Source organism: Mustelus asterias, chromosome 2 (genome assembly GCF_964213995.1).
Source record: "Mustelus asterias chromosome 2, sMusAst1.hap1.1, whole genome shotgun sequence".
Taxonomy (NCBI): domain Eukaryota; kingdom Metazoa; phylum Chordata; class Chondrichthyes; order Carcharhiniformes; family Triakidae; genus Mustelus; species Mustelus asterias.
The window spans coordinates 158,047,761-158,073,350 of NC_135802.1; the positions used below are offsets into that span (position 1 = coordinate 158,047,761).

At 43.1% G+C, this 25,590-nt stretch overlaps 1 protein-coding gene across 1 annotated transcript in view; it reads left to right on the forward strand.

Annotated features, from left to right (window-relative positions):
* Positions 1 to 25,590, forward strand: part of ulk4 (unc-51 like kinase 4) — a 381,891-nt gene that overhangs the window by 309,677 nt on the left and 46,624 nt on the right. The window contains exons 34-35 of the mRNA XM_078229306.1: positions 2,015 to 2,113; positions 4,211 to 4,396. Of these exons, the coding sequence (XP_078085432.1) occupies positions 2,015 to 2,113; positions 4,211 to 4,396 (285 nt within the window). The remainder of the gene's footprint in view (positions 1 to 2,014; positions 2,114 to 4,210; positions 4,397 to 25,590) is intronic.

Genomic DNA, 25,590 nt, shown 5'->3' on the forward strand with positions numbered 1-25,590 from the left:
AGTTGGTGCGTGTAGCATAGCTGGACAAATAGCAACATCTATCAAGGCAGGATCTTAGTTAAAGAACGTAAGCAAATATACTTGTGTAAAAAACACCAGTCATGTGGAGTTGCAACAAGAGGAATAGAGAAGTGAGGGAACATGTAAGAATGGGCCTACCATGAACTGACACAAGCGAAGCTGGCTTAACATTTTTAATATGCTCCTGGATATCCTCATCATTTATTAAACTAAGGGTACCTCCTCCTTCATTTCATCAGTTTAAAAAAGCATCACTTCCAGTCCAACTGATGGGCTTCACTTCAATGCCATTTTTTTTACAGAAGGGATCATTAATCAAGGACTCATTTAATACTCTTGTCCCATGTTGCAATCGGTTCTGCAATATTAAAATGCAGTTATCAAATAAGTACTTCATTAAAATTCAAGAAATTATGTGAGTCCAATTTCTCTTATGGAGTAAATTGTTGGAATGCACAAGTCATGTGTCATTGGCTGTTTTGTTAATACTCTAGCTGTCGTATATAGCCTGTGGCTCATGCAGGTGTGCAGGCAGAACAAGCATTTATAGCAGACACGCAAATGCCACCTGGGGCCCTAAGGCTATTTTTTTGGCAATCAGAGTGTGAATTGTCGCTAAATACATATCTTACAAGGGATATTGTGGGAGTAATAATGCCACCCAACTACTTTTGAAGTTGACACCATGCAACTTGTGTTGTCTTGAAGTAACCTTTAATTAGTGTATCCATGCATTACCATGCCAGAAGAAAATTCACCTTCCCTCATCTTTTCACACAAGAGGACGGTCACTTCCCTGTGTACTTAAGAGCAAGAACAAGGAAAATTCCTTTGTAGCAAATGTGTTTGGTGAACGGATTCCACAAAAGTACTTTTATCATTAGAAGCTGCATTGTTTTATCAAAATGATGAAAGGCACTGCAACCAAAGTTGCTGCTTAAAAGAGCCAAATTCTTAATTCCAAGATAGCGATGCACACACAAGGCAATTGCACATTAGGGAAGTATTTGGGGACCAAGAACAACAGAGGTTTATAGGACAAATGCTGGCCTAATGGTATTATTGCTAGACTATTAATCTAGAAATGTAACTAATCTGCCACGGCAGATGGTGGAATTTGAATTCAATTTTTTTAAAATCTTGAATTAATAATCTACTGATGACCATGAAACCATTGATCATTGTCGGGAAAAGCCCATCAGGTTCACTACTGTTCTTTAGGGAAGGAAATCTGCCGTAGTCACAACAATGTGGTTGACTCTCAACTGCCCTCTGAAATGGCCAAGCGAACCACTCAATTCCAGGGCAATTAGGGATGGGCGATAAATGCTGGGAAGCCAGCGACGCTCACACCCCACGAACAAATAATAAAAAGAATACCTGAAGTACCAGGCGGAATGGGCAGGAGAACTAGAGTGCAATTGCAGACAGCATTAGCCCGCAGAGGTGCTGTAGCCAGGAGAACTGTTTATTTCCCACAAAAATTAACTTCTGACCCTCACGCAAGAAATTCCTTCCAAAACAAGGGACAAAATTTGTTGGAATATCTGAACTTTTCATGCATTGGTACAGTCTGTTTCTAATTTGATTTGATTTTCCCTGCACCAAAACTTACAGTACTGAGGGCCGAAGGGCCTGTTTCCTGTGCTGTACTGTTCTTTGATCTTTGCTTCCTTGCCTTCTTGTGAACCAGTGTGTATTGGACTCAATGCACAATCTTGCTATCAAACGGTTAACCAATTTCTCTTTGTAAAATTTGTATGTCTGGGGAAATGCCATAAGTGTGATTATGTTGCAATACAAATGTCAGTAAAGCACCATAAATTAACAGTTAGCTAATTATGGATTGAAACATTTTGCCCAAACAGAAAATACTACGAAGTGTGTTTCTCGCTATCTAGTGCTGACATTTTTCACCACCTGCTGGGACTCATTTGTATCTCAAAAGAGCACACACTGCAAGATTCCTTTTCATTTCTGTTTTCTCATTAAGGCTCAGAAATCAGGCACAGGAGGGGACACTCAGGCTGCTGAGGAACTTCTGCTTATCAATAAACCCCTGACAGACTTAATTAGCCTGCTCATTCAACTGGTAAGAATTCACTTCATTTCTCGACTGAGGGAATGTTGGGGTTTGCTCATTCACCGTGATGTTGTTTTGAACTTTTTCACAGGTAGAAATGAACAGGAATATTTATTGGCAGAATATTTTCGGGTCAGATAAATTAGTTTAGTAAAAGCAGTTTTTGAAAAAAAAACATTTAATGATTATTTCTCAAAATTATTAAATTCAAATTCAATACCAGAGGTAAGTTCAATATTGGTAGTAAGTTTCCAAATGTACTGTCTTTAGATAGTAGGGGGGAAAAAATCTCATACAAGGGTAGATTGGCTCAGTGCAGGATTGATACTGCAAGATTCTTCAAAAGAGTATTCCAGCACACTTTTGGTATCACTCCTAGCAGCTCTCACTGTATCCAAGCAACAAGAAACCAGAAACCAATATGATGTGGTCTAGAATTTCCATCATCACCCTGCTTGCCTCAGTCCAGCATCTAGACTTGCACAATGCTGATGCCACAATTATATTTTTATATTGACTTATACATATAATTTACCTGAGTTACTAGTCAAATTGGACCAGGGTATGATCAGATCATTCTCTTAACCTTGAACAGGTTAATCCTGAGGCATTTAATTTGCCAATATCAATAGTTTTTCTTGGCACCTCCTGAAGCTGATTTTAATCTAAATATCAGCACACAACAGTTTCTTTCCAGCTTCTCCTTTCTGTGCTTGCTTCCTGCAGACAGTGACTTGCAGCCAAGTGTTGCTCTACAATGTGAGCAATGCTCTTGTACCAAATGCCCTTTCTCCGTTTGAGTCTTGACAGGGTCAAGGAAGGTTGGGAATGGGGTGGGAGGGGGTTCCACTTTACCGCTTGGGCATAAAGCAGCATATAAGTAGAAGACAAATAGGATAATTGGGTGTAGCATTCACAATCCACTTTAATTATCATGGAATCATAGAATGCCTACAGTGCAGAAGAGACCATTCGCCCCATCGAGTTTGCATCGACCCCCTGACAGAGTATCTTACCCAACATCTTGGGACACTAAAGGGCAATTTAGCGTGGCCAATCTGCCTAACCTGCACATCTTTGGATGGTGGGAGTAAACCGGAGCACCCGGAGGAAACCCACGCAGACACGGGAAGAACATGCAAACTCCACACACACAGTCACCCAAGGCCGGAATCGAACCCCGGTCCCTGGCGCTGTGAGGCAGCTGTGCTAACCACTGCGCCACCATGCCATTGTGCAGGCTACCTCCATGATGCACAACACTCTCTGTCCAGTTTTCCTATCTGCACTTTGCCTGCGCAATGCTTTACGCCCAAACATGGAAGCAGAAAAGTCATTTGGCTGATTTGCATCTTCCCCACCTCTCAGCATCAATCCCTCGCTCTGAAGATGCTGGAACCACTCCTGATCACTGCTCTGTCTGACTCCAGCACAGAGCAGCAATTAACTTGACGGTGCAGTGGTTCAAGAAGGCGGCTCACCAACATTTTCTCAAGGGCAGTTAGGGATTGACAACAAATACTGGCCTGGCTAGCGATGCCCACGTCCCATGAATGACTTTAAAAAATGTTCTAGATCATGACGTTCAGTAGCACTCAAAATGACGCCCAAATTTTCTAACCAGGTACTATGAATGATGAATGTAATAGTAAATGTTGGAAGACCATGGATAATTTTTTAAATAATAGTCTTCTGGATTCAACTCTGGCCAATTCACATAAGGCAAAGTGGCTAGCAAGGTGTATACGGGATCTACTTTGGCAACCTTGCCTTATTTGATGCAAAGCCCACTCAACTTCCAGTATATGTTTAAACTTTTCACACGTACCTAACTTTTAAAGGCTATTCAATCTGCTAATGAAATCCAGTACAGAAGCATTACTGTCTGGTATTGAGTTGAAGAGAGATGTTGGCAGGAGCACAAGGGGGCAAAATTTTCATGTTACCTAATTTGTACGTATTTGTATTTTGAGCATGGCTGGCGAATGGATTTTGAAATGGGATTTTTTGATACAGAAGAAATTGATGAATACAAGGCCTCAGATTCAAAGTAGAGTGTAACATGTTACTTACCTATCTTTATAACCAATGTTTGTTAACCTCTAGCTCTCCAGCGATGACCCAGATGTGCATGAGAGTTCACTGCATTCCCTATCACTCATGGTTCAGCTGTACGGTGGTGAAGACCAAGACAGCCTATCCCCAGAAAGTGTGGACTCTTTTGCGGAAGCACTGAAATGTAGGAAGGATCCAAAACATCAGAAGCTTTTACTTCGAGTCATCAAAAGACTGGTGAGTAAAGGTTTCAAGAAACTAAATGTGAATCTAACAGAGAAGGTAACACACTGACATTTCTGGTTTCCTGTTTGTTTAAACATATTATTGACCTTTAGCCAATCTGAGTGACACTTTGAACAAAGAGGTAAAGTTTATGCTGGGAAAATAAAGAAACGAGCCTGTGGGCCGTCCCTGTTTGACTTGTCCCTGATCGAGGCCTTGGTCAATAGATAAAATCAGAGAGGCCTTCCAAGAAAAATTAAAGATATTGGTGCTTCTTTCTTCAGCCTAATCTGAGCCACACACTCTCTCAGTTCTCAACTGCAGACAAGGGCCACCATTGTTAATATTTAAATGGCCCCAGTCCTGAGATTTGGGACAGGATCACTAACTGGCCACAACAGTGAGCTGAAGTCGCACTTGTTATCCTACTCCTTCAGCAGAGTCCCCACAGAAGCTATAAGCTGTAGTATTTACAACAGCATGAACGAGAGAGAGAGAGAGAGCACTGCTGTCTCACAGCGCCAGGGACCTGGGTTCGATTCTGGCCTTGGATGACTGTGGAATTTATACATTCTCCTCGTGTCTGTGTGGGTTTCCTCCAGGTGCTCCGGTTTCCTCCCGTAGTCCAAAGATGTGCAAGTTAGGTGGATTGGCCGTGCTAAATTGTCCCTAATGTTAAGGTTAGGTGGATTAGTGCGGGGGGTACAGGGATAGGACGGAGAGGAGGGGTCTGGGTGGGATGCTCCTTCGGAGAGCTGGTGCAGACTCGATGGGCTGGATGGCCGCTTTCTGCACCACAGGGATTCTATGATTCTTGCTGATTGAGTGGAGCACGGAAAACTGGCAGCCAGTGATGGGCAGAATCATTTTGTGGGATGGGGAAGAGCTTTGAGTATTATACAGCTTGCAGTGTCCCCAAACCTGGATATACAGCTCTCTGATCCTTCTTGCTGGTCATTAGTATAACTAATGAAGCATTTGAAACATCACACCAATCATGGAACAGTGCCTTTCTCTCCATTCTTTCTATCAACCAGTTACCGACTCACATCACAAGGTTGCCTCCAATACCATGTACTTCTATTTTTGCGAATAATCCCTTGTGTGGAACCTTATTAGAAACCCTTATAGACAATATCAATCCACACTCCACTATCCAGAATGATAGTGATCTCAAAAAATGGAACTAGATTAGTCAGACATGACCTACCCTTCACAAATCCATGTTGACACACCTAGCTCAGCAAATATTTGTCAATGTATCGAGTCACTCTGATGACACATTCCACCAACATCCTCACAAATTACATTAAACTGATGGGTCTGTAGTTCACTATTTTCTCCTTCCTTTCTTGAATAATGTAGTGGCATTTGCAAATTCCAATTCAAAAAGCACAACTCCTGAAATTAGAAAGCTTTGGAAATATTTTAAGCAACGGATCTGTAATTTCTTTGCTTTTTCTTAGCTAGGAGGTCAGTGTGTCTGAACATCATGATTAGGACTCCCATCCCAACTAATTACATAGATTGGCAGCACTTACTGCTTTGTCACAGGGATAAATTGCTACTCCAGTCAGAAGAGAGGATTGCCAGTCCCCTCATTGCAATCTCCCAGCATGAACCTTCAGGAGAGGAGAGGAAGAGAGAAAATATCAGAGAAAAAGTAAAATGGTGCACATTGTCAGCATGAAAAAACTAATGAAAGCACAAAGCCACCAGGATGCAAATTCAAAACTGGGAGGAGAATTGATAAAACAGCCATTAATCTTCTCCTGCACTCTGAACTTGCTTTGGGCACAAATCATGTGAGAAAGACTATTTATGACGAGAGTTTTGAATGCTTCCTTGGCTTTAATGTTCATGTTATGTCTTTGCTTTTAGATTAGATTGTTCTGTTGATTTAATTAACAGATCTAAAGAACTGATCTGTTCCATTCTAAAAACATGCATCTTTGATGCAGTTATGCAAAGTCCTTTGTATCTCATAGTTGATATTAAGCATTTTATTTTGTTTGCTTTGTTTAATTGGACTATTTGATTTGTTTTTGTAAAATCCAGAATCTCTTAGTTCTCAGAGATGGTTCTGCCACCTACGAGATTAAAAGCAGTAACTTTCAGCTGGCAAAGGGGATTCTCTCATACACTATCAATGATGAATCTTGTTTAAGAACGGGTTTCAAGGCTTGAGCCTTTGGAGTGAATATGAATATAATTTACCGCACATTCTGGATAATCACTTCAACTGAAATTAAAAGCCCATTCTTTCTAAGGGCAATATATACCTGTGATAAATTTGTTGTTGGTTTTTGATATTACTATTTATCAGGGTCAGTGCAACCACGAGGCAGATTAGAACAGCGGCAAAATATGGAGAGTTGGCAGAAAACTGAACAGACTATTCATGAGACTATCCCTAAACAAAGGGAATGAAGGGTCCAGATCTACTGATGTATATCTACATATACTGATATAAATGTAGATTATTAACATGGACCTACGTGTCAGCCTTCCCCAAAAATTTAACCGTTTATGTGACAGTTTTACAAATTTGTAGATCTACATGGCTGTTTCAAAACTGCGAACTGATAAATAATATTAAAACACAATTTAAACTAGCCCACTCTATAGTATTGATTGTGTAAATCACACGTAGAATCCTACAGTGCAGAAGGAGGCCATTCGGCCCATCGAGTCTGCGCTGACCACAATCCCACTCATGGCCAATCCACCTAACCCACACATCGTTGGACTGTGGGAGGAAACCGGAGCACCCGAAGGAAACCCACACAGACACGGGAGAACATGCAGACTCCACACAGACAGTGACCCAAGCCGGGAATTGAACCCAGGTCCCTGGCGCTGTGAGGCAACAGTGCTAACCACCATGCCATCTTTATCATCTAGTAACTTGCAGGAACATATAGGGTGGGATCTGAAGTTGACCCCTACCGCAGGGTTCCTCGGTGGCAAGGACAGGCACGCCATGCAAAATACCAGACTTCAGCGGGACGGAAAGATCCCACTGGCGGCCAATGCCGAGCTGCCTTTGCCATGGAAAAGCTAGAAACTTCGAGCCTAAGTATTACATCATGTGAGTCGGGGGCGGGCGGGGGGGATGTCAGTTGGTGGTGGTGGTGGTTTGTTGGAGGGGGTGTCTGGAGTTTTGCCAAGGGTACCTCATGCTCTTGCATCGACTCTGCTATTTATTTATAAATAAAGTAGTTTGTGCATCTCTAGACTGTATAATAATATCTGCTACATTGTAGAGAATTGACTAGTATGTACAAGGCTATCTTATATCCGGTGTGTAGATTACAGAAGTATTACATTGCACCTCTGCAAGGCCAGACTATAAAAACAGCGTGCAACTTTTGAACTGCAGGGGACACAAGTCTGCAAGTATGGGAACAGCTATTGAACTCTGAGGGAGATGGTACTACAACTCTAAAACTTTAAAACCACGGTTCAAAGAGTTAGGATCACTATACTCCCAGAAGTACATTTGTGTAGCTACTCTTGTATCGTGCTCTTACGTAGCACAAGGCTTTCAGAATATTAACAATCAGGGTAAAAGTGGACAGCAAACCAGACGAGGAAAAAGTTACAAGCAACAAAAGACATGGTCAAACTTTGAGGTCATCTAAGAATCCAGGACAGATGGGACAAGGTTCAGCCATTTTGGATGATAGTCCAGACAAAGCAGTGACTGATTAGCTTCCTTTGATTGAGTAGTTGAACTGGGCAAGGAGCAATAATACCAAGTCAGAGTTGAGGAGTGCTCCTGGAGATGACCACCCAAAATACATGGATGGAAGCCATGAAAGAATTCGCTGAAAAGCTAATGAAGTTGGAAAGGCCAAGGTCCATGGGCATGTGTAACTTTGTGAGGAATCAGGCACAGACCATTCATTTCTGTATTCGTTGAAGTTCGTGAATGTTGGAAGCAGGGAGATTGACAACCAGATGTTTTAATCTTCAAAGTGGTGAAGACATAGATGAAGGTTTCAGTATCTCTGAAGTTTTCAGCAATTGTCTTTTATCCTGACAAACATGGATGATATGTGAGCACTGAGGTGTTTGTCATCTGTTATCCTGTGTTCCTCATCAATCCTTGAATGTATCCCCTGTAATTTCATCTCTTAATTGATCCTGTTACGTGATTTATCACATTGATTGGGGCAATCCTGTGAGTGAACAAGGTAGCAAATTTTTCCCTGTTATCCTGATATCTTGGTGAATCCAGGGACATCCATTCATCCTTAGTGGAATGCATCCCATAATGTACTTCTTGTTTCTGAGGAGTGTGTTGTGTAGGTTGTATGGTACAAGAACAGTGCGATTTTTATCCATCTTCTTGTCTTATAATCCTGGCATATATAGTGGGGGACTATTCCACCAGATATCATTGATTATAATTATGATTAGAAAGAGTAGTGCCATTGCAGAGCGGTGGGCAAGTGGTTTAATAAGGAGGTAGTGGGTAGGGTCCTACGAGTCCTCACAGCAGGTCAGTAAAACTCCCTAGAACCCACTGGGCTTGCATATTTGTTTGTATTTCAGTCGTTTTGGGATTATAAAATCTCTGATTAACTTCTGTTCTGATACAGACAGATTATATATCCTGGGAAAAGATGTATTGTATCACTGGTGCCTCCACGGTGGCTGAGGATGGGGGAAGCATCCTTTGGTGCACGGCCAAGTGTGTTACAAAAATCCTTGGTGGCTTAACCGCTATTTTACCTGTGCTAATATCCTGTATTTTTTATGGTTGAATAAGCAATGGCAGTGACTACTTAAAGACATAAGTTCTATAGCTCTGTCGCTGTTATCCTGTGAGCACCGCTGATCAATTGTGACTGTATTCTGATATCCCCCCCATCCTTCAATATTATCCTTTCATTACTGAGGTGCTGGATACAATGAATAATCCAAACCAACTGTGTTGATATTTAAAAAATCTGTCTCTTACTCCACGTACTTGTTTGAAAATGATCTTGCAGTACTGAGATTTTGTTGCACTTTTTGTAAAAAATGAAAAATCTCCAATAAAAATATTTTTTAAAAAGTGCTTCCTGATTTCAATCCTAAATGCCTAGCTGGTTCTGGATTTCAGAAGAAATAGTTTCCCTGTATCTACAAAGACCTCAATTAGATCATCCCCCATTGTTCTAAACTCATTTTTATATAAATTGCCCTCAAGACCTGGTACCCCCCCAACGGGTAATATATCCTTCTTGAGGCTCAGTTTCCAAAACTGAAAGCAGTGCTCCAGATGGACTCTTGACAAAGATCTCTGTACAACTCGAGCATCATTTTCTCACAAGAAAAAGAAATGTTGTGGATCTTAATTAATTTCAGAAGTTTAGAATGAGACTACGGATTTTGTTACATATAATAATTTTGGATTAGAGTAATTTATTGGAGTACAAAAAGGGTTAATGTAAGTTTCGTCTTTCTTATTAATAATCCAACTGATAAAATACATACATTGCAAAGCAGTGATTTCACTGCATAAAAATCCAGAATTTGCATAGCATTTAGATGGCAAAATGGAGAAAATTTCCAAGCAAATGTCAGAGATTAAAACAATTTCTTGTAACTGTGCCCTTGAAGGAGATCCTCCAATGCTATGCAATTTAAGACTTCTAAAATATACAGTTAATACACTATGAAAGTGATAATACATTTTTAATACAGTACTAAAACATTTACAGTAAAGCAACAGTTTTCAAAATGCACTGAAGTTATAATACTGTTTAACTGGATCTCATTAAATATTTACGCTTAATTGAAGCAAACTGCACACAGTCTGAGCCATATACCTTACCATGATGACCTTTAGCAGATAGATAATGGCTGGATTGTGAAGCCATCAAACATCCATTCTGCATAATAATGTCTTTTGAATGCTCCTTGTCTTTACACACATTTTAATGGAAACGTTTCCTGTTTTTAAAAAGACAGGATAGAACTCCTTGTGAACTTCATGTATGAACACTTAGTGTATCTGTACCAAATTCCTGTGAGCGATGTATATTTTAAGCATGATAATGCTTGTTTGAGACGCATGAAGAGTGCATTAAGCACTTGTATCTGAAGTTCTACCTTCATGTATGGTGTGCTAGGGTAGCAGTTATGTTGTTGGACTAGTAAACAGTCTGGAGAAATTAGTTCAAATCCCACCAGGGAGGTAGGGAAATTTAATTAAAATTAAGTTAAATTATATCAATTGGGGAAACAACAATTGGTAACCATCAACTGACCAGATTGTTGGAAGGAACCAACTGGTTCGAGCATGTCCTTTATGGAAAGAAACTTTATATCATAGTCTTGTCTGTATGTGACCACAGACTCATGGTAATGTGTTGACACTTGGAATGGCTTGGTGAACCATGCAGTTGTAACTAACTGCTACTATTGACTGCACTGGTTCAAGAGGCTGGCTCACCTCACCACCACCACCTTCTCAAGGACAATGAGTGATGGCCAATAAATACCAGCCTTGCCCGTGACAACATCCAGGGCATGAATAAACATCAAAACGTAGTTTTATTTAAAAGGTTATTGAAAATAAAATCATGCTATTTCTGTCCAACTGGTATTTGTGAAGCTCCAGCAGACCTTGATGTTGTCCAGAACACTCTTCTTCATTCAGTCTGTCTTTTTCTCTGTATTAGAGGGTTATACATTTAAATCCATTTCAACTTGGGCCCCTGAATTATAAAGGGCAATGTAAGTGAAAATCCAGTGGGTGGCCTGCCACCTTCCTGGCTGCCCACTGATCTGTCCCTCAATTTACAGGGGTGCAGGGGAGGTGTCGGGCGATCCATCAGCCTGTGGCCCTTAAGTAGCCAATTAATTGGGGCAGCATGGTGACAGTGGTTAGCAGTGCTGCCTCACAGCTCCAGGTATCTGGGTTCAATTCTGACCTTGTGTGATTATCAGTGTGGTGTTTACACATTCTCCCTGTGTCTGTGTGGGTTTCCTCCGGGTGTGCCGGTTTCCTCCCACAGTCCAAAGATGTGTGGGTTAGGTGGATTGGCCATGCTAAATTGCTCTTTAGTGTCCCAAGATGTGTAGGTTAGATGGATTGGCCATGGTAAATGTGTGGGGTGTGGGGTTACAGGAATGGGGGGGGAGAGGGCCTGGGTAAGATACTCTGTCAGATACTCAATGGAGACAAGATGGGACGAATGGCCTCTTCTGCACTGTAGGGATTTTATGATAATTACCACTTAAGTGACTCATCCCGTCCCCAATGCAAAGTTACCCACAACAGGAAGAGGTCCTCACCGTGACGGAAGCCCCAGTAGCTTTAACTACACAGGCAGTTGTCAGGCAGGGGTGGGGAGGGGTCTCCTTTCTGGATCCCTTGGTTGCATCAGAAGCATTCCCAAGGTCATACCCCACTTCATCCTTCCTTCCCCAGCCTCAAACATGGCCACCACCTCTCTCCTCGCTGAGGCCCCCGTTGCTCGACTTACCTGGGCTCCTCAGCATAGTTGGGCTGCTTACAGTCCTGGCAGTGGCCACCTGGCACTCCTAGGACTATAGAGAGCTGGCAGACAATCAATTGACCAAACCTTCCGTGAGGCAGGACATCCTCCTGAGAAAGGGACAGAGGCTCATGTTAAAGCAATTAACGCTGCCCCCAGCAGTAAGTTGCTGAGGGATAGCCGTTAGAATCAGGAGCAGGCTACGGTTGGGGGGGGAGAGTGGAGCATGGCACCCTGTAAAATCCAGCCCATGGACATGGGTATATGGGTATGCAGCATCAGAAAGCAGGTATTTCAAAATGTTTAGTTCTGGAAAATAAAGTTCACTTTGCAATACCTAATGATACTCGGAACCACGCTCATTGCACAGATTTGCTTTCAAGTGAATGACTCATAGAATCCCTATAGTGCAGAAGGAGGCCATTCAGACCATCAAGCCTGTACCGACAACAATCCTACCCAGTCCCTATCCCTGTAACCTCACGTATTTACCCTGCTAATCCTCCGAACCTGCACATCTTGGGACACTAAGGGGCAATTTAACACGGCCAATGCACCTAACCCACACATCTTTGGACTGTGGGAGGAAACCGGAGCACCCGGAGGAAACCCACGCAGACACATAAACTCCACACAGTCACCCAAGGCCGGAATTGAACCCAGGTCCCTGGCACTGTGAAGCAGCAGTGCTAACCACCGTGCCACCCTACGGGTGTTTGCTCTCCTGCTGATTGGACAGTTTTTAGCGGCTGTTCGCAACAAAAAAATGGAGAAAAGAAATTGTCCTTCTGAGGGAACTCCCCCTGTTCCTGATTGGGCTCATTTTAACTATGTGATCAAAAAACTCACAGGATTCTGTGCAACTTGGTGTTTTGCACCCCTCCCAAAATTATTCTCTAGTTGTTCAATGCCATTATGCTAGTTGTAACCCCATAATTAAGCTCTGAATTCCAGATTTTTCACCTAACAATAATTAGGAATGGTGGTAGAATCTCCAAGTCAGGGTGGCGTGCGCTTGCGAAAGGAATTTGGAGCTGATGGGTGTCCCCATCATATTGCTGCTTTTGTCCTTCTCCCTTGTATACACCACAGGGCTGGGTGTGCTGTGAGATAAATGTAGAGGCTTGCTGCATTTGATTTCTGTAGATGGTACTTTATGCAGTAACAGTGTGTCAGGGCTAGAGTGGGGTGGACACTGAATGCAACGTCTAGACAGCCAGACGGACAGACTGATTCTTTCCAGAAAGTGGCGAGCTTCTTGAATGTGTTTGCGAAAGCAGCTATCTGGGCAAGTGATCAGCCACTCTTTGAATGATACCCGCTTCTACCCTGTTCTTGCAGTTATGTTGGTAAGATGGCTAATCCACCAATTTTCTGGTCAGTGGTGACCCTCACAATATTCCTGTTGTTAGATTTGTCAGTGATGGTGCAATTGAAGCTCAGTTTGGATTGTTTTTCCGTTGGAGATGGGAGTAGCATTATTTGGCACTTGAGTAGTGTGAATGTTCGCTATCAGTTTTTAACCCAAGCCTGGATGTCGCTCAAGTCATTCTGCAGCATGAACTGTTTCGTTACCAAAAAGTGAAGCGGAACATAGAGCTATCATCAGCAAACAGCCCATTTTGGACATTGTGATTGGGGGATGGTGGGGATGAAGCAGCTGAAGGTGGTTGGACTAAGGGCTCAACCCTGCGTGGTTCCCGGCAGTGATGTTCACTGGCTGCTTTTAGATTATAAAACTGGGATGTCATTTGAATTACTCAAAAATGATCATTTGATTGATTTGATTTATTATTGTCACATGTATTAACATACAGTGAAAAGTATTGTTTCTTGTGCACTATACAGACAAAGCATACCGTTCATAGAGAAGGAAACAAGAGAGTGCAGAATGTAGTGTTACAGTCATAGCTAGAATATAGAGAAAGATCAACTTAATGCAAGGTAAGTCCATTCAAAGGTCTGACAGCAGCAGGGAAGAAGCTGTCCTTGAGTTGGTTGGTACGTGACCTCAGACTTTTGTATCTTTTTCCCGAAGGAAGGAGGTGAAAGAAAGAATGTCCGGGATGCGTGGAGTCCTTAATTATGCTGGCTGCTTTGCCGAGGCAGCGGGAAGTGCAAACAGAGTCAATGGATGGGAGGCTGATTTGTGTGATGGATTGGGCTACATTCACGACCTTTTGTAGTTTCTTGCGGTCTTGGGCAGAGCAGGAGCCATACCAAGCTGTGTTACAACCAGAAGGAATGCTTTCTTTGGTGCATCTGTAAAAGTTGGTGAGAGTCGTAGTTGACATACCAAATTTCCTTAGTCTTCTGGGAAGGTAGAGGCATTGGTGGGCTTTCTTAACTATAGTGTCGGCATGGGGGGACTAGGACAGGTGTTGGTGATCTGGACACTTAAAAACTTGAAGGTCTCGACCCTTTCTACCTCGTCAAGGTGGCTGTTGAGGCGGAGATTCCTCTTTTGCATCTCTGCTGGTTGCTTATTAATTAGGTGTTTACTTTGCAGTTTGTTTTCATTATTTGTTCATCCATGAACATGGCATGGGGATTCCCTCCACCCCTCCCCAGGGCATAAAGGTGAGTATAACCCCCGGGGGAGAGGAACATGGCCTAGCAGTGCCTTGGCACTGCCCCTGGTACTGCCCTCTGGCACAGGTTGACACTATCAGGTTGGCACAGTACCAAGAGATGCTGGCATTAATCAAAGGGGCATGCCGGTGTTGATCGCAGGGGGACCTGGGGGGGTGCCCCTGAGACCTCTGTGGTGAGGTGGGGTGAGGGGAGGTTATTTCTTGGTCTGATCGTGGCGCCCTTTACAAATAGTCCCCCAATCTGATTGTTGCTGGCTTTACTGGTGTGTTCAGGCCCCGCCCCTCAAAATGGCAGCTTGAAATACACTCCCCTTTCTTTTGACAAAGTGTCATTCGATCTGGAGAGAGAACCTGCCTGTTTCTCTGGGGAGAAACAAACCAGTTTTCAGTCAGATCTGATACTTAAGATTCCACCTTTTGTTGTTGAGGGGTAGCATTTGCTGCAGAGGGTAAAGAGCGCTTGAGATAACTGTCAGTGTTTTCAAATGTATACTATGAGTGATTTGAAAATATGTACTTTTGCATCACCACGCTAGTTTTGGCATGTTTTATGTCTCAGATATATATTTATATCCAGCTCTCATACTTGTGGTTTGCCATTCTAATGTCATTTTTATTATGCAGCAAATTTTGAAGTCCAGAAACGCCTTGGTTCCAAGCACTCCTGACTGGAGAGGTCACAGTGTACAGCAAAATGGCTTCCTGTTCAAACTCTACCATTCTCTTGTTAACTGACACCTGAAGGGCTGTGTCCACTTCTGGTCACTGGGACACTAGACAGGTGATTAGACAGTTTAAGGCATTATATCTACCAGTACATCCAGAGGACACGAGCTTTTAAATAGCTCACCTTCCTAAAATAGCAGTAATTCAAGCTTCAAATCCTGTGCCGAGCAGGGCCAGAAGACTGCTTCTATTGTCATTAGACTGAATTATGAGGAAAAACTGGAAAATCATAAACTTGAAAAGAGATGATTAAAGTAGACTTCATATGAGCTAATAAAACATAAATCCTAGAGACTACATTACATAAAACTGTGACAGGAGAACAAGAGAGCAAAGGTTGGCATTATCAAAATGCAGACTTTCACACAAAGAACCATTAATATGTGGAGTAGACATTTGGGTCAATTAATGCAGGCAAGAACCTTGAAATTACTTAAGTAATATGAAGGGAAGGAAAGTAGGTTCCTTTTTGGATGAATGAGTTAGAATGGTCAAATGACCATTCTCATCCTGACCTAACTTGTAATTTGGTTGTCTTAATTGGATACTTTAATATATTCTCCGCTGATTGATGAGAGAGAGCAGTCCTGATGCTCAGAGTGAAGTCTCTGACTGAACAATCCCACTGTCCCAGGTGAAAGTGTGTTCAATGACAAGTGACTTCCATGGGGAGAAACGTAAGAAAGGAAATTGCACAAACATTGACTAAAAGCTACAACAGTAGATTTCTGTCCCTCAAGTTCAGCCATTACAATTGGAAAATGATTGTTAGTACTGTATTAGCAAGCTTTGCATCTTACTTCCAAACTTATTGTGTTTATTTTTTTAAAAGGCACCTTTCATATCCTCAGGACTTTCCAAATGAATTTTGCAAGATGCTTAGGGCCAGGATTTACGGCCCTTCCATGGAGTGTCTCCTTCTCCCCCCCCTCCCCCCGCCCCTGCAGTGGGCCATTTAAACTGCCGTTTACTTCAATGGAACCATACTATCCAGTCGGGTGGGAGGGGGGTCTTAAAATCCTGGCCTAGATTTTAAAATGTACCTTTACCTCAAGGAGAGAATTCTGGAAAGGAACGTATAACTAGAATTCCGGGCAAGTACCTCCATTCTAAGAAGTGCCCATGTGATCTCAGGCTGCCATGAGGTGAGAAACTCAAATAGTAACCCATTGAGGTGAGATCTTCGCTCTACTGTAGGAAGTTATGGGGAGCAGAAGTAAAGCTGTTAATAGTTTTAGCAGAGTCAACTAACCAGTTTAAAGGGGTTAAATAAAGACATTTCTGGAATTTTGGATCATCAGGACTGTTGAGATCTGAGGGAGAGCGGGTTTTATTGATCTGGGCCTTACATGTGATAATTGGATCTGTAAGACTCAGGCAGAGTGGAATGATTGTCGAAGGACATTGGACACCTTGTGTGGCAGCTGGACAGCTAAAGTGACCGTATTACTGTCCCATTAATGCTACATATCTGCCAGAGGCTTGTTGTAGAATAAAAGCATTTTGTAAGGCATGTTTTGATTGCGCTAGTTATTGCAACGTGTACTTTTTTCCTTAGATTGATGCATCAGTTGCCTGTTAATTAATACTTGATCTAGGTTGATTTTAGTTTGTTTGTTACAGTAAAATCATTAAAAAATCATGTCCATTGATTTATTTCTTTGGGCATTGTGGGGATTCCACCAATGAAATACATTTGAAGTGTAAATGCTATTGTAATATAGGGAAAGCCAGACTGCACACAGCAAGATCCTATAAGAGCAAAGAAATCATAGAATCCTACAGTGCAGAAGTAGGCCATTCGGCCCATCGAGTCTGTTCCAACCATAAGTTTTAAAGTTTATTTATTCGTCACAAGTAAGGCTTACATTAACACTGCAATGAAGTTACTGTGTAAGTCTCCTAGTCGTTACAATCCGGCGCCTCTTTGGGTCAATGCACCTAACCAGCACGTCTTTCAGAATGTGGGAGAAAACCGGAGCACTCGGAGGAAATCCATGCAGACATGGGGAGAAGGTGCAAACTCCGCACAGACAGTGACTCAAGGCCGGAATTGAACCCTGGCGCTGTGAGGCAGCAGTGCTAACCACCGTGCCACCCTACTGCATGACCAGTGCCACCGTGCTGCATGACCAGATTATTTTTTTTCCCATTGTTGGTTGAGGAAGGGATGTTGGCCCGGACATCAGAACTCTGTAGCTCTGTTTCAGATAAAGCTGTCCGATCTTTTGATATCCATCTGAACAAGCAAACATTGGTTTCTCATTCAAGAGTCAGCACCAATGGCAGTGCAATACCACGCTGTAGTCTCATCTGCGGAATGTGTGCTCAAATCTTTGGAATGAGAAAGATCAGTGAGCCAAAGTTGACACCTATATGTTAAAAAAAATGTACGTTGGAGTCAAACTCAGGAAACTGGGCGAGTTGCCCCATGATGTTTTGCCCATTAAAATTAATGGGTGGAAAAGCATGAGGATATTGCCAGAATTCCCAGCGTCTCCTGGCACAGAGCTTCTTACCAATTTCTGCACTAGAATCTTTAAAAACGAAATGTCAGCCAAGTGCCCCTACCAAGGAAGAAAATCACACACAGGCACACACGCGTGAGTTCTCAGCTGCTCAAGTCAGAGAAGCTAAGGACTGGAGCTCCAGCTTTGATGCACATTCCTGTGTAAAAGCTGTCACATTGTGTGTAATGCTTCTTTAGCAGAGGAGGTGATGAAAGACACATCATCTGTCTTGTAGGACTAAACAAACTGTGTTTGGAAATTGGTGACAAACATGCTTCAACACTTGCCTGTTCCCTCGAAGGATTGCAAGATTTAAGTTTGGAAATAAATCCGGTGACAAAATGTATCCATAGATTCTGTCAGGAGAAATACGTTCATATCTAGCAAAATTAATGGTTGCTGATCTGGTGGACTGACATCTCTTTTCTGGTTGCTTTGAGGTTGACGTTGCAGGAACGAGGCAAAAGTGAGAATGTCTGATTCACTGAAGAAGAGTCACAAGGACTCGAAACATTAACTCTGTTTCTTCCTCCACAGATGCTGCCAAACCGGCTGAGTTTTTCCAGCACTTTCTGTTTTTATATCTGATTCTCAATTGAGCTACAAAATGGCATAACTCGCATTTGTGGAGCCAGCCATTTTAGGGAAAGGTGGGAAAATGGGTGACAGCAAAAAAACCAATGAATGGAAATTCTTCCACTCTGCAAAGCTTCTCTTTGAGTCAAAATTCATTACGACGCTATTGATTTAAGCAGTACCACCACCCGGGGAAGACTGTATCGTGCCTAACAGCTGAGTGACAGAGAAAAGAAGACACAGAAGAGCAGTTAAAAATGAAGTTACTGAGTAAGGGAAGGAGAAGTGCAAGTGACTTTCCTTGAAATCAAGGCAGCATTTGACCGAGTATTCCTTTGAGGAACCCTGGCAAAATTGAAGTCAACGGGAATCGGACAGAAAAATCTCCACTGGCTGGAGACATACCTACCACAAAGAAAGATTGTTACTGGAAGCCAGACATCTTAGCCCCAGGACATTGCGACAGGAGTTCCTCAGGGTAGTGTCCTAGGCCCAACCATCTTCAGCTGCTTCATCAATGATCTTCCTTCCATCATAAAGTCAGAAGTGGGGATGTTTGCTGATGACTGCACAATTTGAGCCCGTACTCTCCATCTGCCGGAGTGGCGGCATGTGCTCAAAATCCGGAAAGTGCGATCCGCGGCGGTGAGTTTCTGATCTTCCCGGCCCCTCACCAGCAGAGTGGCATGAAACATGCCGCAGGACTGCAGAAAGCTCATTTTAATACATTAGCATGTCATTAATGAGCACTCTCTCCAATACTTCCTTCCCCTCATCGGATATTCAGTGGGCACTGGCGTGACACATGCCAACACCATTTACAACAGCTCTACATAAGCATGAACCTGGCGGCTTCACCTCTGAGGGGGGAGTTCGGAGCTGAGCACTCAGGCAGCCAGCATCCTCCGCAGTGTGCACTGCTCAGGGGGCACCAGAGAGGACTCGAGAGACACATGTATGTTCAACTCGGGGCCAGGGGTGGGGGTCCCAGAAACACCATTTTGTGGGGAGGGGTCGGGGAGGGTCACTTGCAGACCTTACCTTCCCTTCATGTCGGGACACCTCTTGTTTGAAAGGGGTTGTGAAGACTGGAGCACTTCCCATGTCCTTCACCTCCTAACTCAACAAAGCATGTTCCACATCTACATTGCACAAATCAGGAGTGTGATGGAACATTCTCCACTTGCCTGATGAGTTCAGCTCCAATCACACAAAAGAATCTTAACATCCAGGTCAAAGCAACCTGCTTTATGACCATCTCATTTGCTTGTACGTCGCCTTTCAAGCCACAGACTGGTATGACTTAAAAATATATTGTTGTTCCTTCACTGTCGTGGGATCAAAATCCTCGAGCACCTTCCTAAAGTACTGGGGCTGTATCTGCACCACACGCCCTGTAGCAGTACCAGAAGCTGGCTCACCACCTCCTTCTGAAGGGTAATTAGGGATGGGCAATAATTTGTGGCCTAGCTAGCAACATCCACATTCTGTGAATGAATTTTAAAAATCAATAATAATGCTAATCCCAGATTTAACTGCAATACGATGTAGTCATCCTTTCAAAAAGATCAAACATGAGTCACTGCTGTTGTAAAGCCACCGTAAAGCACATTTTTCCAATGACTGCAGCAACAATTTTGCCAAACTTTTCTTGGTCCTATTTAGACGCTGGAGATCTCAGAACATTCAGATTGGAGCAATATGACAAATAAATGACAGTGCATGAAAAGCATGATGTGAAAACAATGACCATGGGTGGAATTTACTGGACTATATTAAATACTGACCTGGGCTAATCTGGAAGTGCTTTGCAATACAAATTATAATTAGATATTCCTGCTTTATGCTCAACGTTGCAAGCTCCATAACTTTGCCATGTGCACTGGTTTTTCTTCTTGCCCACTTGCTGTTCCCTCTGGAGTCTCCTGAAGATCTATCCTTGGTCCCTTCGTGTTGCTCATCTACATGCTGCCCCTCAGTGGCATCATCTGAAAAGTATTGGACTGTAAAGAGACATCTCCCTCACTACCACCTCTCTCAATCCCTCTGCTATTTCTGAGTTGTTGTGCCATTTGTTTGGTATCCATTATTAGGTGAGCAGAAATTTCCTCCAATTAAATATTATAAAGACCAATGCCATTGTCTTCAGCCCTCACCATGAACTCAGTTTCCGAATCATTGACTTCATCATTCATTCTAGCCATGCCTGAGGCTGAAAGAGCTGTTTGCAATCTGGAGCTGAGCTGTCGACCCCATACTCTCTCCAATACCAAGACCACCAACTTCTGTCTCCATAATATTACTAGTACCTATCCATATCTCAACTCTTGTGCTACAGAAACCAAAATTGACTGATCCAATACTCTCCTGACCAGCCTTCTTCCATCCATGAACTTGAGCCCATCTGAAACTCTGCAGCCCATATCCTAACTGACACCAAATCCTGTTCACCTGCCACCCTGTGCTTACCGACATACATTGGACCACAGTCTGGCAGTGCCTGGACTTTAAAATGATCATCCTTGTTTTCAAATCCCTCCATGGTCTTGTCCCTCATTATCTCTGTAACTTGTTCTGCTATACAACCTTCTGAGATATCTGCGCTCCTCCAATTCTACCCTCCTGTACATCCCCAGTTTTAATCGCTCCACCATTGGCCGTATGTCCAACTGCCTGGACAACAAGCTCTGGAATTTCTTCCCTTGCCTTCATCGGCCAGGGCACGAGTATAAAAGTTGGCAAGTTATTTAACAGCTATATAAAACTTTAGTTAGATCACATTTGAAATATCACCTGCCGTTCTGGTCAGCACACTACCAGAAGGACATGGATGCTTTGGAGAGGGTGTAAAGAAGATTTACCGGGGTGCTGCCTTACCTGAAGGGTTTGAGGTATGAGGAAAGGTTGGATAAGCTCGGATTGTTTTCACTGGAAAGTCAGAGGCTATGGGGTGACCTGATAAGGTCTACAAAATTATGCGAGGCATTGATAGGGTGGATAGTCAGGCTTTTTCCCAGGGTGGAAAGGTAAACTATAAGAGGGGTAAGTTTAGGGGAGACAATATGGGGAAAGCTTTTCACACAGAGGGTGGGGGATGCCTGGAATGCACTGACGGTGGAGGTGGTGGAAGCAGGTACGTTAGCAATGTTCAAGGCGCATCTTGATAGACACATGAATGGGAGGCAAACAAAGGGATAGAAACCACACATCAGCGCAAACTTGATGGGCTGAATGGCCTGTTCCTGTGCTTTATTTTTCTTTGTTCTTTTTTCTAAACCTGACCATCGCTCCATCTTACTCGCTTCCTTTAATTCAAAGACATACATCTTAGACCAAAGATTTGGTCACCTGTCCCAATATCTTCTTAGGTGGCTTGGTGTCAGATTGTTTTTGCCTAGAGTGTTCCTGTGAAATACCTTGGAGCATTCTACTATTTTAAAGGTGCTATACAAATGAAAACTGTTGTGGGAGGAACAGTTTTGGACTGTTCTTGCAATGAAACACCAAAGACACAATGGTGAAATGACTTCTGGTGTTGTAAACCTGAGTGGTTCTGCTGGACAAAATTGGAAAAGAAAATCTTTTTTTTAACACAAAATGAAACAATTGTTCAGAGAAAGATACGCACGTGCAAATAATCTGTTGGATTCAAACATCTCTATGCAGTTGTCTTGGTTTGCAAATTTCTCAGTTGTAACATGATCTCGCAATAGAGTCCTTCAACCGTCTTGTAACTCATTCCTATCTGAGAAAACTTTCTGTATAGACTCTGCTGTTTTTGGTTACTTCCCATGAACAATATTTATTTCTAATTCCTTTTTGTGATGTTGGAGCACTAGGAAAGAATATACTGATTGCTCAAATATACCTCCGGTCGAATTGTTGGTGTTAATTTATTTCACTGCGGCTCCAGGTTTTGACTGTGCAGTCACTGAGGAGCATTCTTTTAATATCCAATTGCATTTCCAGTTAATAAATGAAACCACCAAGGAATTAGCAGTGGAGCAGCTTTTAGAGAATCTCATTCTGCAGGCTCTTCATATCGATTGGAAGAGAAAGTTGTATTCATACTTATCAAAAACGACTTACACAGACAGCAGATTAGTGATAAGAGGTGACCCATGGTCAGCTTTGCTACGCTGAAGCCTTGTGAGTGGAGCTAATCTTCCTCCCCGACTCCCTGTAGAGTACTAATGTGTTACTGCACATTTAACAAACACTATTCCATTCCACCTCCCATCTCTTATGCTAAATATAGTGGCCAAGGGACACTTTCATTTTAGCATGTGACCTTACGTGAACTCCCAGTAACTAGAGAATATCCTACAGAGAAGAGAAAATGTTGCCTTCATGAATAATGCAGATGAACAGTGTGACTGTGCAGAACAAAACCTAATGCAGCATTGGTGGTACTGTATGGAGTGAGGATTTTTAACTTGTCTTTACTTGCAATATTTTTTCCACTTACCTTTGGAATTTTTCTCCACTTTTTCTCTGGTTCATTTGGCACCTTGAGTGGAGGAAGTGGCCACATGAATGCCTGTTGTATCCAGTCACCAAGAATGTCTCAGTCCTCTACTCTGAATCTTTCTTTCCATTTTCTCTGTTCTTGACTGGATGGTGACACAGTTCCTTCCTCATGCTTTGCCACTCATTACAGCTCAGTTTGAGAACACTGGAACTGAGTGAGGATTCAACCTCTGTCTGTCTCGGCCAAGTGGCATTTTGGTGCTTGCATTCACAGGCTGTTTTTCTGTTGAGTTAAGTGCCATATAAGGGCCATTAGTTCCTAGTTCCCGTACAGTCATTGGCAGTCCCAAGTTGGGCTTGCTAAATTTGTCCTTTGCCACATCTCAGCAGCTGGCCTTATGAGTCCTACACATTAAATCTGGGGTCTGTCAATGCCATTAGTCTGGGTCCTGCATACTATTAAAACAGTTTGATCCACAGAGCCAAGATGCCATCTTATGCTAAGGCTTTTAAAGCCTGTCTTATCTTGCATTTCCCTTTCACTGAAGGAAGATACTAGTCAAATGCATTACTAACAGATCTGCCCACAGCATTGCACTCATCCTTGCTATGGGCCTCAGCAGATTAGCTTAGTGTTGCAGAGAAATCACTGACTTGGTTACATTTTTGGGGCTCTGCGCATAAAGGATACCAGCACTAGAGAATGGAATACTCCCAAATGCAGCACTAGTAGTTAGAGGTCAAGTGTAACGCATGAAGCTGCAGTGTAAATTTCTCTTTATTTGACTTCAAACTTAGGAAAGCATTCCATTTTGCATTCTTCTGGCATTTCCGATACTCGCAAATAGTCTGACCTCCCTAAGTGACTTTATCAAGTTGTAGAAAATTATAGGCAATTTTATGCTGTCATCTTATACCCAGTAAGAAGTTTAACAACACCAGGTTAAAGTCCAACAGGTTTATTTGGTAGCAAAAGCCACACAAGCTTTCGAGGCTCTAAGCCCCTTCTTCAGGTGAGTGGGAATTCTGTTCACAAACAGAGCTTATAAAGACACAGACTCAATTTACATGAATAATGGTTGGAATGCGAATACTTACAACTAATCAAGTCAAAGAACAAAGAACAATACAGCACAGGAACAGGCCCTTCGGCCCTCCAAGCCCGCGCCGCTCCCCGGTCCAGGATTGAATCCTGAATCCAGGATCCCCGCCCAATTTTCCAGCCTATCTACATACCAATATCCTATCCACCGAGCTGTCCCTCACAGCTACGATGCTTTTGTTCATTACAACCTATTAACTTACCCCCACCCCCCCATTCCAGACCATGTGATCTCCAGGGAGAGGCGAAAACCCAGAGTGAAAAACCCCAGGGCCAATATGGGGAAAAAAAAATCTGGGAAATTCCTCTCCGACCTCCTGAGGCGATCGAAACGAGTCCAGGAGATCACAATGGCCCCGATCGGAAAATGCTTCCCAACCCTAGTCATTTCCACTTCCACGAACACCATATGAATTCCCTGCCCCCGAGACAGGTTCCCAACTATCCGCAGTCTCACTCTGTACTGGCACCAGCAAGATGATCATAGAATGAAGCCTTGAAACGAGAAACCAGGAACAATTAGCCCGCGCCACTCCCTGGTCCAAACTAGACCACTCTTTTGTATCCCTCCATTCCCACTCCATTCATATAGCTGTCTAGATAAGTCTTAAACGTTCCCAGTGTGTCCGCCTCCACCACCTTGCCCGGCAACACATTCCAGGCCCCCACGACCCTCTGTGTGAAATATGTCCTTCTGATATCTGTGTTAAACCTCCCCCCCTTCACCTTGAACCTATGACCCCTCGTGAACGTCACCACCGACCCGGGGAAAAGCTTCCCACCGTTCACCCTATCTATGCCTTTCATAATTTTATACACCTCTATTAAGTCTCCCCTCATCCTCCGTCTTTCCAAGGAGAACAACCCCAGTTTCCCCAATCTCTCCTCATAACCAAGCCCCTCCATACCAGGCAACATCCTGGTAAACCTCCTCTGTACTCTCTCCAAAGCCTCCACGTCCTTCTGGTAGTGTGGCGACCAGAACTGGACGCAGTATTCCAAATGCGGCCGAACCAACGTTCTATACATCTGCAACATCAGACCCCAACTTTTATACTCTATGCCCCGTCCTATAAAGGCAAGCATGCCATATGCCTTCTTCACCACCTTCTCCACCTGTGACGTCACCTTCAAAGATCTGTGGACTTGCACACCCAGGTCCCTCTGCGTCTCTACACCCTTTATGGTTCTTTCATTTATCGTGTAGCTCCTCCCTACATTATTCCCACCAAAATGCATCACTTCGCATTTATCAGGATTGAACTCCATCTGCCATTTCCTTGCCCAAATTTCCAGCCTATCTATATCCTTCTGTAGCCTCTGACAATGTTCCTCACTATCTGCAAGTCCTGCCAGTTTTGTGTCGTCCGCAAACTTACTGATCACCCCAATTACTCCTTCTTCCAGATCATTTATATAAATCACAAACAGCAGAGGTCCCAATACAGAGCCCTGCGGTACACCACTAGTCACAGGCCTCCAGCCGGAAAAAGACCCTTCTACTACCACCCTCTGTCTTCTATGACCAAGCCAGTTCTCCACCCATCTAGCCACCTCCCCCTTTATCCCATGGGATCCAACCTTTTTCACTAGCCTACCATGAGGGACTTTGTCAAATGCTTTACTAAAGTCCATATAGACAACATCCACGGCCCTTCCTTCGTCAACCATTTTGGTCACTTCTTCAAAAAACACCACCAGGTTCGTGAGGCATGACCTCCCTCTCACAAAA